Raw genomic sequence first — 12,432 nt, 5'->3', positions numbered from 1 at the left:
TTTCCTTACCGGCGACAGACACTCACCCAGATGTCACACTTGCCGGGGAAGAACCTCTCGGGGATTCGGGCGGCGTACAGACAGGCTCCGGTGATGTAGAGCGTGGCCATGAGGAACAGCCAGCCCATCTGGCCAATGGTGGTCGCCTTGATCAGACCCTCACTGATGACAAAGTGCAGGGTGGGAACCACGCCACTCAGACCAAGGCCCACAAACACGCCTGAACAAAGAATGGACACAAAGTGAATACACGAGTGAGCAGATATAGCAAGAGCCGCTTTAAGAACATCGACTGTCAACCAACTTAAACCTGTAATAACAGATTTTTTGACTCATGGATTATTAGATTAGACAACCAAGCAAGTAACACCAATCTTAATTTTTTTACTGAAAAGATTTTAACCGGTGTTGAGTTTGATCTCTATGGGTAATCCAGCTTCCTTAGCTACAACAGCTGCCATAGACTCCAGCTGCCCCTTATTTTAAATTAAAATGCTTTTATATATTTTTAAATATTTTTACACCAAATCAATCAGGGTTACGTTGAGGCAAAACTTAGTGCCACACCTTAGCAGCGAAATATGCAGTTTATGGACCAAATATGGTGTCCTCTATTGTAAATAACAGGCCTGAAGCCACATGACCACAAACCCAACCCATCCTCACTTATCCCAATCTACCTGCTCTGACTCCTCTGTACTGCGGAGTGGCAAAGAAGTCGCACTGTGATACGGTGATGGCAGCCAGTCCTAGTACACAGACCACTATCAGGTAGATGAAGCAGGGCTGAGGGGAGCAGTAGAAGGAATAATACAACCAGGGGACGAAGGAGCCCATGATCAGGAAGGCGATCCCACTGTAGTCCAACCTGGAGACACAACAACATCGTGAGCTTACTGCTGAAGAAAAGACGTCCCCAATACAGCATGAAGACCGAGACATTTCTTACTTGGAGAAGACTCTGGACACGCCCTCAGAGTGGCAGTAGACTGTGTGGAAGAGCCAGGAGAATGAAAGGCAGAGGATGGCTCCCAGGAAAAACATCCCGATCACCACCTTCTCTTGGACCGGAGCCACAAAAGACATGTTGGGTCTGAACATGTACATCAGGCCCAGACAGAGGAAAAACAAACAGCCTGCAGAGAGATGAGATGACAGGGTAAGATGGATATCAGTGATATTAAAATGAAAAAGTATCAGGACTCACAATTTCTCCACTACAATGACGCCGAGGTGCACACTCTCACACGCCACAAGGTGGCAGCAGAGAGAAGAACAAAACTTGTTTATAGAGGTGTAGAAGGAAGGATAAATAAAGAGTTTTAAAAACCTGGGATCAACTACAACTCTTCCACTCAAGCAGAAAAATAACACACTGGATTTCCTGGACCCATCTACTGACGGCAGTCGCTTGGCTTTCGACACACACGTTTTTATGCAACGTAACAAGTTAGCAGGTTTGCACAAGGTTCTCTGTTACCTAAGGAAGTCTGGATAAATATGCAGATTAGCTGAAGAATAAAATAAGGAGTGGAGTAATACATTTCAGAAATACACACAGGAAAAAACAATCCCACTCCTGTTATTTCCAGCCGTTAACCCTAATCCTGTTCTCGTGGTGTGTGTGCGTGTGTGCGTGTGTGCTCCAGTACATCTGCCATCTCATCATGCCTCAACATTTTTGCAGAGACAATTTAAGATTAGGATAAAAAGGTTAAAATGAAGAATACAGAAAGTTAAAGATGCACAAAAGTATTGAGTTTTAGAAAACTCTCTCAGTGTGTGCGCGTGTGTGTGTGTGTGTGTGTCTTACCTAGCAGGTGTGTCCAGATGTTTCCCGTCTCTGTGTGGATTCTAAAGATGCTCTTGAAGCAGGCGCGAAACGAAGGCATGGGAGGCCTGTGGCCGTGAAGCAGGAAGTCGTTGTCCTTCAGCCAATCGGGGAGTACATCGTGAGGAATGACGCGCCACCGACCCTCCCACATCTGATTGGTTAATAAGGGAAAAAGAGGAAACATCTACATCATGATCTGGTATGAATGGAAAACTGCTGCAGTTTACTGGACTGGAGTGCAGATCAGGAGTGTCAAATGACAACTATTATGTAAATAAATATACTGACTCCACCAATTTACATACAGCTATTTTTAGCTACAGGACACTCGTCCAGGCTGTGCTGTTTCAAAAGCACACACTCTAATTCTTATAGTCGCGTGATTATTTTTATTTCGACACAGTGACGCGTCTTTACATCACAGTGTCATAACTGTTTGCATCTGTATGTATCAAGAACCACATCTGAAGAGCTTCCTGCGGCGTAACAGTGCTGGCCTTTTTTAGCTTTATGCTCTTAAACTGCACTAAATTACTGAACTCTTTTTTTTTAACTCTCCGTCTTTTGAAACACATTCTGTATAAGCGATAAAAAAAAAAAAAACTAAGCAAACACAGAACTCTACCGTAGCTGTTTTTATGGGTTTATTGCTGTCGTTTACTATGTGGCTTTATTGAGTGTTGTTATAAAACCTCCTCAGTAAAGCAAACATATCCCAAGGGAGGAGTACCTAATTTAGTGGGCGGTGGAATTAAAAGGTGGAGCGCTCCCCAACAATCTTTTCAGATAAGTTAAGACGAAGGTCTGAAGTGTGTTTGTGAGTGTGGGGGGGTTGGGTTGTTTTTTTTTGTTTTGTTTTTTGCACCTTGTGTACAAACTCCTCCATCCTCTCCATGGCGTGGTGTGCTTGCAGGAGTGGAGTCATTCCCATGAAGCCTTCATCACCGTTCCTCTCATCCTCCTCCTCCTCCTCCGTTTCCTCCTCTTTTCTTCCTCTGTCATCCTCTTCGCTTACCCTTTTCTTGTCGTCGCACTCTGGGACGCTCTGCAAAGACACACACACACACACACACACACACACACACACACACACACACACACACACACACACTTAGTCGAAGAGGACCAGCTGTTTTCTGACACCTTTACCATGAACCTGCTCTGGCTGCATGCTACCCAGTTCAAACATGTGGGAGCTATCATCGATCTAAGCTTGTGCAATCCTCCTCTCACATGCAAATTACATTCAACATGAGTGACAAGACTCATCATAGATCCTTTCTTAAACCTACTGCTGACCAGTGACTGGAAGAGCACACACTGTACAATGTGATCATACACTGAGGATATTTAAGACCACTTTCATCTGAAGCTAACTGTAGCAAATTAGAGTGTTTGTTTTTTTGTTTTTTTACCAGTGAACAGCTTTTTAATTAAATATTTTAAGTTTCTTATTTTCTAAAAGTTGTAACTTGTTCAAATCTTATATACATGAGTGGCTTCATGTGCAACACTTCAGTCAATGTCAAACTCATAACTGTGTTTAAATGTGCTATGTTAAAAAAAAAAAAAAAAAAAACTATTTTTTTTATATAGCACCTTTTGTGCAAGTATTGCAGTTCAAGGTATATAATTATTAATATATAATAAAATATTGTAGTGGTAAGTAAAAATCCAGATGAATAAACCAGCAATAAAAGCTAATATTAGTTCAAACAAAGTAAATAAAAACAGGGTTTCGACACTTCCAGCTGCTGTCAGACTCAAACAGCTGAAAGCCTCCTTGCAGATTTGTGCCCGTGCAGCTGAGGCGCCGCGCTGATTCATACGCTGTCAGCACGCGAGACAAGTCTACTGAAGCAAGACGATGAAGTGTTTAAAAATAAGCCAAAATGTAAAATAAACTGACCTCCCTTTAATCTACTTCACTATTCAAACCAGGAAACATAACAACTTATTTACATTCATAAATTTACAACTCGAGAATTTAGCTCCATCGTTTTTCTTTTCGTTCTACCTTTAACGCTGTTACTGACAACTCCTCAGACAGTCCGTGCAAAGCTTTTAAACTGTCCCATATCCCAGCATGTGGTGCACAAAAACTATAAGAGAATACGCGCATGTAAAAATACACATTTTATCATCCCTATCTGACTGCATACACAAACAAATCAGATTAACAAAACTGTAAAAGGAAGAAAATTAAAGCTATTGTGTAAAGAAAACAAAGCCATTTTATTATTAAATCGCTGCAGTCCCTGTTTGTCTGAGCTATCATTTATAAATAGAGGCTTAAACAGACAGTGTGAATTCAATCCAACACAATAGCTGTCACCGCTGGGTAGTCTGTGGCAGAATTAATATGGCTAGCGCTTTGTGATAAATACACAGTCATTCATCATTACTGACACGCAAACAAACAGTCGCACACAGTTAAGCGCTCGCCGACACACCGATGATGTGTGCGGTTTCAGGTGGGAAAGCTGATAAGTATTAAGGCCACACATGCATCAAAACACATACACTGATGATTATTGTTATTTTTTTATTCCTCTTAACCCTCCGGCTATCCTGGGCCCTTTTTGTGCCACTTTCATGTTTTAAATGCATGCCATTTCCACTGTGTTCAGTGGAATATAACCAAATTTGCCAAAGGATAGTTTTTTTCTGTCAATTTTAATATTTCAGTGTGAATTTCTTAACAAGCCACAGATTTATTTATGTTTAATAGGAGATGATTAGAAATGGCATCCCTCTTGTTCTTTTTAATACTCCAGAGGAGCAGGAAAAGGCCAAGTGAGGAAATTAGGGGAAAAGTGGCAAGACAGAGAGGGACACGAGAACAAGTGGGTTGCAGAAAGAGGGAGAATGAGAGTCCTGTTTTATATATAATGCATGACTAACCCCGTTTTTAAAGACCCACCAGCAAAATACACTGCAACAGCAAGGTCTCTGCTCGTGCACGTGTGCCTACTGACCATGACATGCCGTTTAGGAACTGAAAGTGAACGTCTCCGAAGTTTATTTTTCCTTGAATCTGTGTGCACACAGTGTTTAACCACACATGAGAACAAATCAGAGGCCGCAAAAATGCAAGGAAGGGACAAAAGCTTCCATCACACTTGAGGGCAATATTTTCATGAATCTGCTGTTTCACCTAACGTTGATTCTCGGTGTACTTATGTGCAAAGGACCTAGTGCACTATGTCAGCAGAGGGTATCTGGGTGACTGCCAAACAATCACGTGTGCCCTCCGGTCTTTGCATCTCTCATGGATAACCTCTCATGTGTGTCCATGCATGCAAGTAATACAGGTGTGGCCTTAACTTCAGGTGCTGCCAGTCTGGTTGTGGATTGTGAGATTCTTGAGTAACTCTGTGTGTGCACACGTGTCTGTGCACAGCAGGAACAACAGCATGTCCTCTAAGGTCAGGATTATGCTCGGTTGCAGATGCACAGACGGACAAGTAGCTGTTCTTGCGATATTATATCCTCGTCGGCTTTTGAGACACGTGTGGTGCTCTTCGCTGATGTAGAAAGTGTATGACACATAAGCAGCACAGCATCTACTGCAGTTATCAATACAACTACTGTCATCTCACGACCAGACTAAAATCCCCGATTAGTTTTGGATGCAAAGCGCACAGTTTATTTATAATTTATCCTAGCAACAAGCTACTCGCCTAACCTGTCTTGCTGTAATTTGAATCCATGTGAATATCAGAATAAAATTATGCTAACATCATGTGAAAACAAGACTGAATCTTGTGACTGAGTTTTATCAACAAAACTTCACCAAACAATCTATATGTACGACAACGCTGAAGCCCTGAAGTAACGCCCGCACATAACACCGTGGGACATAATCTGTTAGTGTGTTTGTCAGAAAAATAGTGATTTAGTACAATTGACCTCATTTTTAACACTTTTTTTTTTTTTTTTTAAATAAACCAAAATTAGCCTCTTGAAAAATAATCAGAAATGAAAACTGCAAGTTGCAGACCAAGTATGTTAAGACAATAGCAGGTAAAAAGTTCTATGATGTGCATGAGTGGAATAGTATTCAAGTATATGGCCACCAGCTAAAAATAATAGGACATGCACTGTGACAAGTCACAGTCACATACTTGCTTTATAAAACATGCCTTGTTCTCCTAGTCACACCCATTAATACAAGCACTTTTTCTATGCTCTAGTGCTTTCTATCCAACATCCACACATTCACACTTCGATGGATGCATTAGAGAGCAACTTGGGTTACTATCTTGCCCAAGGATATTCTGCATACAGACTGGAGCAGCCAGAGATCAAACCACGAACCTTCCGATTAGTAGACAACCTGCTCTCCTGCTCTGAGCTACAGTATGCTAGCTTAGTAAACTTTTTTCCCCCTACACAAAAGGTTTGATTACAAATAATAAATGACTGAAAAGGCCGTTTCTGTTACCTGGTGTGAAGCTGACATTTTGGAGGCTGTTTTCACACGACCGTAGAGATGTTGTTATTAAAATCTGCAAAAACAGCTGTTAAATCCTGCCAGAGTGCTTTCCTGCTCTGATCGTGAGAAGCGGGTTTAATATGGGTATTCTGTAGCTGGTAGTTAGCAGCTTTCGTCTTTCTCTGCCACGTAAAAGCTGATGAAAGAGGCTGATTGCAAAGAGGAAGCTATGGGTGTCTGCGCATATTCTCAGGAAGAAAAATACAGAGAAACTGAAAATGACCGACTGCCAGTGATGCAGGCACAGAAACTTTTTTTTGCTTTTCTTGTGAAACATCAGTTCATTTGAAATCAGCCACAGTGCTGAGGTTTAGCAGCAGGCGACGCAAATAGCCGAGCTGCCAGCTGCTCAGCTGAAGCTGCTGTAATCAGACCTAAAAACTGAGAGGACAGGAGGTCTGTCACAGCGAAGCAGGACAATTTTCCTGGAACTCTGGGCTACCCCTCACACACTTGTGCTTACATTCAGAGATAAACACGCCTGTGAAAAAGCCTGAACATGTGACTCAGCTGCATGGTTGTCAACAAGGTATTATGGCAGAGGTTACAGAGTCAGATTTCGCTCTGTATAGGAGAGAGTGCATGTCTACTGATATGATCCCATCTATCCAAAAACCATTCATTCTTATCTCGGTGAGGTCACCATGCACCAGCTCATCGTGTATGAGTAACAACGCAGTCCGGAGGTCAGCGAGGCCCAGATCGTTGCTCGTCTGGCACAGTCACGTGTATTTTGTGTAAACGTGTCACAGTTGGTGTCATGTATAAGCTGAACACTTCTCCTCTCCATTTTTTGGGGGGTGGAAAACAAATTCCCGAAGGACAGTTGGGAGCCTCTTCCCAAACACTGAATTAAAAAGAATTGATAGCATGTTCAACTTGCAGCCCAAAGCTGAAACGGACTTATTCATATGGCTCATTCTTCCTGCCCAACAGTCCAAAACTCAAAGATTAGCCGGAAACAGCAAACACAGTGTTCACATTTGCAAAGCTAAGCCTGGTACATGTGTTTACTGAAAATAGAAATACCACAAATATACATTTTTTAAAATTTTTTTTTTATCTCATATTGTAGCAAAATGCATCTGTGTCTGACACACAAGGTAAATAACCTTATCAGTGCAGTGCAGGCACGCTGACTTTCACCAGCTTTGTTAAGTGATGGGATGTTTTAATGCCTTAAGTCAGTGGTTCCCAAACTTTTTTTGCTAGGCCCCCCTTTGTTTTATAAGAAAAATGTTCGCGCCCCACCCCCCTTCTGATGCGTGCATGCAAACACATCCTCCAGCCACACACACCCATATTTTGCTCCATTGCGGTTTCTTTCACACCTCAAACATTTAGTAAACAATTAAGCAAATACAAGTAATCTGCAATAAATTACAGGTAGTAATAAAATACTCTACTAACTCTTTTACGCTACGTCCGCACCTACATGGGCATTTTTGAAAACGCAGCTGTTTCGTCCACACGTAAACGGCGTTTTGAATCACCGAAAACTGAGATTTTTTAAAACTCCTTTTTTCCGTTTACGCGTGGACGAGGAATACAGAGTTGGTCACGCAACGTCAAAAGGTATGTGCCTTTTTTCACGTCATGCTGTGCGCCACGTTATTGTTTACATGAGATGAATTGCAGAATGGCAGATAGTCAGATTAACAGTATTTTGTCTCTACCTTCAGTTTTTAAATGCTTGCAGATACACACGCAATTACTGTCCCTCCATTTAGAAAGGCAGAGGCGTCACGGTGTGATTATTTTACTGTAGTTGTTTTTTTCCTGTGTAATAATATTCAACATTGCTATCAATACATTTTTCAAAAAATGCCTCTCTGTGCAAAATGGGTTTGACAACATAAACAGCTGTGGGATACTGTTTGTCGTGACTTGGAGAGCCCAGCGCTGCTCCCGACACAGGGAAAATCAATTATGCAGGCGAGACCTACCTTGGCACTTGTGCAGGTGAAACCAAAGGGAAGATATGCTTCACCATATTTTCTAGTCTTTGGCTTAGAATGAAGTTGGTTTGGCGAGCCCCACACTTTGGGAAGTTCTGCCTTAAGCCATTTTAATTATTCTTTTTTTAACGTGGCAGTAGTTTAAGAGTGAAATAAAAAGGTTATATATTCTGTTGTGATTTCAATTTATCAGTCTGTTATAATATGGCATGATTAAAGTGGGAGTGGTTGTTCATTTTGGATGTGTTACATTTTTTAAAGACTAAACAAAGAGATGAAGGGATTGCACAGTTATTTATTGCAAGAACGTTTGTGAAAATGAATCAAAATGTGCTGTATCTGGGATCTCTTAAGATACTGAATAAAACCTAAAAAAAGAAAGAAAGAAAAATGAATGTCAGAGCATGACAGCAGAAAGACTCGCAACACTTTTCCTCTGAGCATGAGCTAAAAAGTTGGTCTTGGATGATATATAGACACAAGAAGAGGAAATCCCTCAAGGTATCGGTCTGCTCAAGATTAAATGAGGCACTTTTTCTCAAAAGTCCCAAAACAGCAATATTGCCCAATGCCTCACACACACACACACACACACATACACACACACACACACACACACACACACAAAAAGAAACATATATCCAGCTCCCCTCAGGCTCATTAACTACCCTATATGTATACCTGGCTAATGACTTTCTCCTGACTAATGATGGCGCACATGCACTTACACACACCTACATACACATACTGTGTTTGTAATGAATGATTAGCTTCTCTAGCTTGGTCAGGGGTGAGCAAAAGAGGTTCAACATCCTCCAGTGAACTTTAAACTACATGGTCCAACTCTGAGGACCAATGACACAAGAGTTGGAACTTGAACTGGTGTTGGAGGGAAGTGCTCACACTTATACACGCTAACCCTTGCACAGCACAACAGACATGTGACTCACACATGTACAGCTGCTCTCTTGGGGCAGTAAGGGTAAACACACACACACACACACACACACACACACACACACACACACACACACACACACACACACACACACACACACTGGTCACAAGACAAACTGTTTGTGCAAATGAACGCAAGTAGGCATGAATTTGCAAGTCCAGCAACAAAGTCCTAGATTTTTATCAAGCTGTTCACAGTTAAAGACCTTGAAGCAAGTTTTTTTCCTTCCTTGCTTCACTGGATAAAGAATGGAAGCTCTGAAAGCCTTACCAAGCTGGGAGATTTTTAAAAGCAGGGGATTTTATTTGCCTTCTTGCTGATATTTTCACAAACAATGCTGGTGGGTTACTTCAAAATAGAAAACCCTACTGGCCACTTTGTTCAAATACTCAATCAGCCAATCAAATGGCAGCAACTTAAGGCATTTAGGGAAACTTCGAAGTTACATTGTTGGCATTTCAGAAACTGCTGATCAACTGGGATTTATTATCTCTAAGCTTTACAGAAATGGTCTAAAATAGATAAAAACATCCAGTGAACTGAAGTTTCTGTGACAAAATGCCTTATTGATGTCAGAGGTCAGAGAAAAATGGCTACAACCAAAGTATGCAGAAGAAAAGATTCACATCATGGATGTGCAGCCACTGTGATGCTTTCGTGTCAACATGGACCAAAATCTCTGAGCAATGTTTCCAGCATCTGGTTGAATCTGTGTAACAAAGAGTTAAAGTGGATCTGAAGGAAAAAGGAGGCCCAACCTGGCACCGGCAAGGTATAACCAATATACTAACTGGTGACTGTAAGTGCTAATTTGTTCCCCACAATGTTTGAGGGTTTAATGAATAATGACTAAGAAGGATGCTAGAATTACTTAATGACTGTGATTGTGGATGACAGGTACAAGAAAAGGAAGTAAAAAGTGATGTTACATTAACCTGAGATGGATAAAAGTTTAATAAAAAAAAAATTAAAAAAAAAAACACCCTGACGAAGTGAGGATGTTTGAAGACGTCATTCGTCTGTTGGCATTTTCCTTTTACGTTGTTGTGTGTACGTGACTGAAAACAAATTCCTTAGCTGTGTCTCATTCAGCGCTGTGTGTACTACATGTGTTATGAGAGTTTGTCATTATTTGTTATCTTAGGATAAACAGCTTTTTTTTTAAAAAAACAAACAAAAAAAACAAAACAGAGGACATAATGTTGACTGAGTTTATTGGGTTCTGCGGATATTTTTGTTCCTATGTGGGATATTTTCTTATTCCTACTCAAATTATTTTCCATTATCTCCATTATGAAAAACTTTAAACTGGACTGGACTCATGTAACAGATATTACCACCTTAAATTCTTCAACATCTTAATTACTTTCAGTAAATTAAATGACCTGTAAAAAGACCCATAATTTGACTTTAATGATGTTGTGTTTTTAGCCCTTACAGGCATCTTTCATGACAATCTCTAACTTTTATGCTATTTCTAAAACAGTTATGAGCACCAAATTCCCTATAACACATAGTTCATGCAAAGATAGCAGGCTGATGACTTTGGGATGTGAAACTATTGTTTCAAAATTCGGCTCTGCAACAGAGGGGTGTGACCAGGAAAGCACTCAAATGCCAGAATCCCACAGGGACAAGTTCAAAACTATCAGAAAAACAGACACGTGTACATTTTTCTGAACAGGAGATCATCTCCCTACCATAAAATCAAATGTAAATCAAACATATGAAATATATAGGTCACACTGACAAAGAAAAAAAAAAAGTTCCAGTTTCACGGAAAACAGGAAGTGTAATACCACCCCCAAAACCAAACCGCACAAGCACAAACAACACATCTGAGAGAAGCTAACACCTGAGCAAAACACTTAAAAATTCAAATGTGGCCTGTGGGGTGTTAACACAGCGTGTCCCTGCTGACTGGGGCAGGGAGCCCCGATGCTGTCTCAGGTGTCTGTGTTCTGTTACAGCGGGTAAAAAGGCCAAACACAAGCAGACACACAAATACTATTGTGTTTCAGCTCAGTGTCCCACTGCTGATCGTCTTTCACAGCGAACAATAGAACAGCAGCTCCGACTGTATACACACACACGTTCAGTCTGAAAAAGGACAAATGGTGCCTCTGAGGGTGAGTGTCTGGCACATTTGTGTGATAGGTTACCTTCATATGGTGCTAAACACACTGATTTTTGGTAACATTTGCTTTCCTTCCACGAAGACAACTCTATATAGTACTAACAGGCTTATTTCAGGAGCTGTGAGTTTTGGCCTTATTCACTATCCACATTGCTTGAGATTTTAGAGAGGAACCAAAAGTGAACATCAGGCAGTCCCTGAGGCAACCTCATCAAAATGCACTGCTAATTACTACACCCCAGAATGACTCATCATTGAGTCTGAGCAGCCTAGAAGGTGGTGAGGGTGTCAATAATAAGTTGAGGTTGGAAAAGCTGAGGAGGAGGTTCGTGATGAAAACGTGCAAAATTTAATTCTCCAGCAACTCTTTCTAAGCTGCTCAGGTATAGCAGCAGACTGCATTTGAAGTTTTATACGCACAGCTTTGTCAAACTGCTAATGGCATAGATTGTGCTTTTTGTACTGGATATGCTTTATGTAAAATACTTCACAACTTTTCTGTCTCCAGGAAACTTCCCACTGAGAAGAGTGTTAATGTGTTACTTCAACTCATGTTTTATGTACTGTGCTTTATTCGTTTTATTTTTAATGGTTTAATGTTAAATGATTAAAGGATAATTCCCTAACAAAAGCTCACTCGCAGAACTAACAACAAAGTAGGTCCAAAATGTTCCTAAACAGTTATTGGCATTTCTAACTTTATAATGCTCATTAATAAAGAAAAGCCTCGCAGCCTTTTTATGTTAAATTAAATATGCCGTTCAATAAACTCCAAAGGACACAAACTGAGGCCAGACTATGACCAAGTGATTAACCCTCAGTGCCAATTACTGTTTTTAATCGATGTGTGTGGTGTGTGTGCTTCAAATCTACTTTGTATTTATGTACACAAGAGCCCCCAGCGAGTTTGCACTTTGCTAATAAACTGATATAAAATATAAAAGAAAATTGACATTCATTTCTTTAATTAAACTTAAAAAAAAATCCTCCAGCTCATGTTTTTTTATTTTATTATTAGGTCAACAGACTGGTCAGCATCAGTTACAC

The 12,432-nt window shown here is 40.7% G+C and overlaps 1 protein-coding gene across 2 annotated transcripts in view; it reads right to left on the bottom strand.

The window, feature by feature from the left end:
• adipor2 (adiponectin receptor 2) overlaps nucleotides 1-12,432 on the bottom strand; it is a 28,258-nt gene that overhangs the window by 1,945 nt on the left and 13,881 nt on the right. Inside the window, exons 1-6 of one of the 2 annotated variants that reach the window (XM_080291665.1) lie at nucleotides 6,282-6,526; nucleotides 2,700-2,879; nucleotides 1,814-1,985; nucleotides 950-1,136; nucleotides 681-868; nucleotides 27-220 (exon numbers count right to left, since the gene is read on the bottom strand). In XM_080291665.1, coding sequence (XP_080147791.1) covers nucleotides 27-220; nucleotides 681-868; nucleotides 950-1,136; nucleotides 1,814-1,985; nucleotides 2,700-2,879; nucleotides 6,282-6,299 — 939 coding nt within the window. In that variant the 5' untranslated portion in view covers nucleotides 6,300-6,526. Of the gene's footprint in view, nucleotides 1-26; nucleotides 221-680; nucleotides 869-949; nucleotides 1,137-1,813; nucleotides 1,986-2,699; nucleotides 2,880-6,281; nucleotides 6,527-12,432 lie in introns of those variants that run through there. The other variant, XM_026147387.2, reaches the window with a different exon arrangement.

The sequence above is a fragment of the Astatotilapia calliptera genome, chromosome 17 (genome assembly GCF_964374335.1).
Source record: "Astatotilapia calliptera chromosome 17, fAstCal68.1, whole genome shotgun sequence".
Taxonomy (NCBI): Eukaryota; Metazoa; Chordata; class Actinopteri; order Cichliformes; family Cichlidae; genus Astatotilapia; species Astatotilapia calliptera.
Note: the sequence above shows the minus strand (reverse complement) of the source record. Positions and strands in the feature narration are given on the sequence as shown.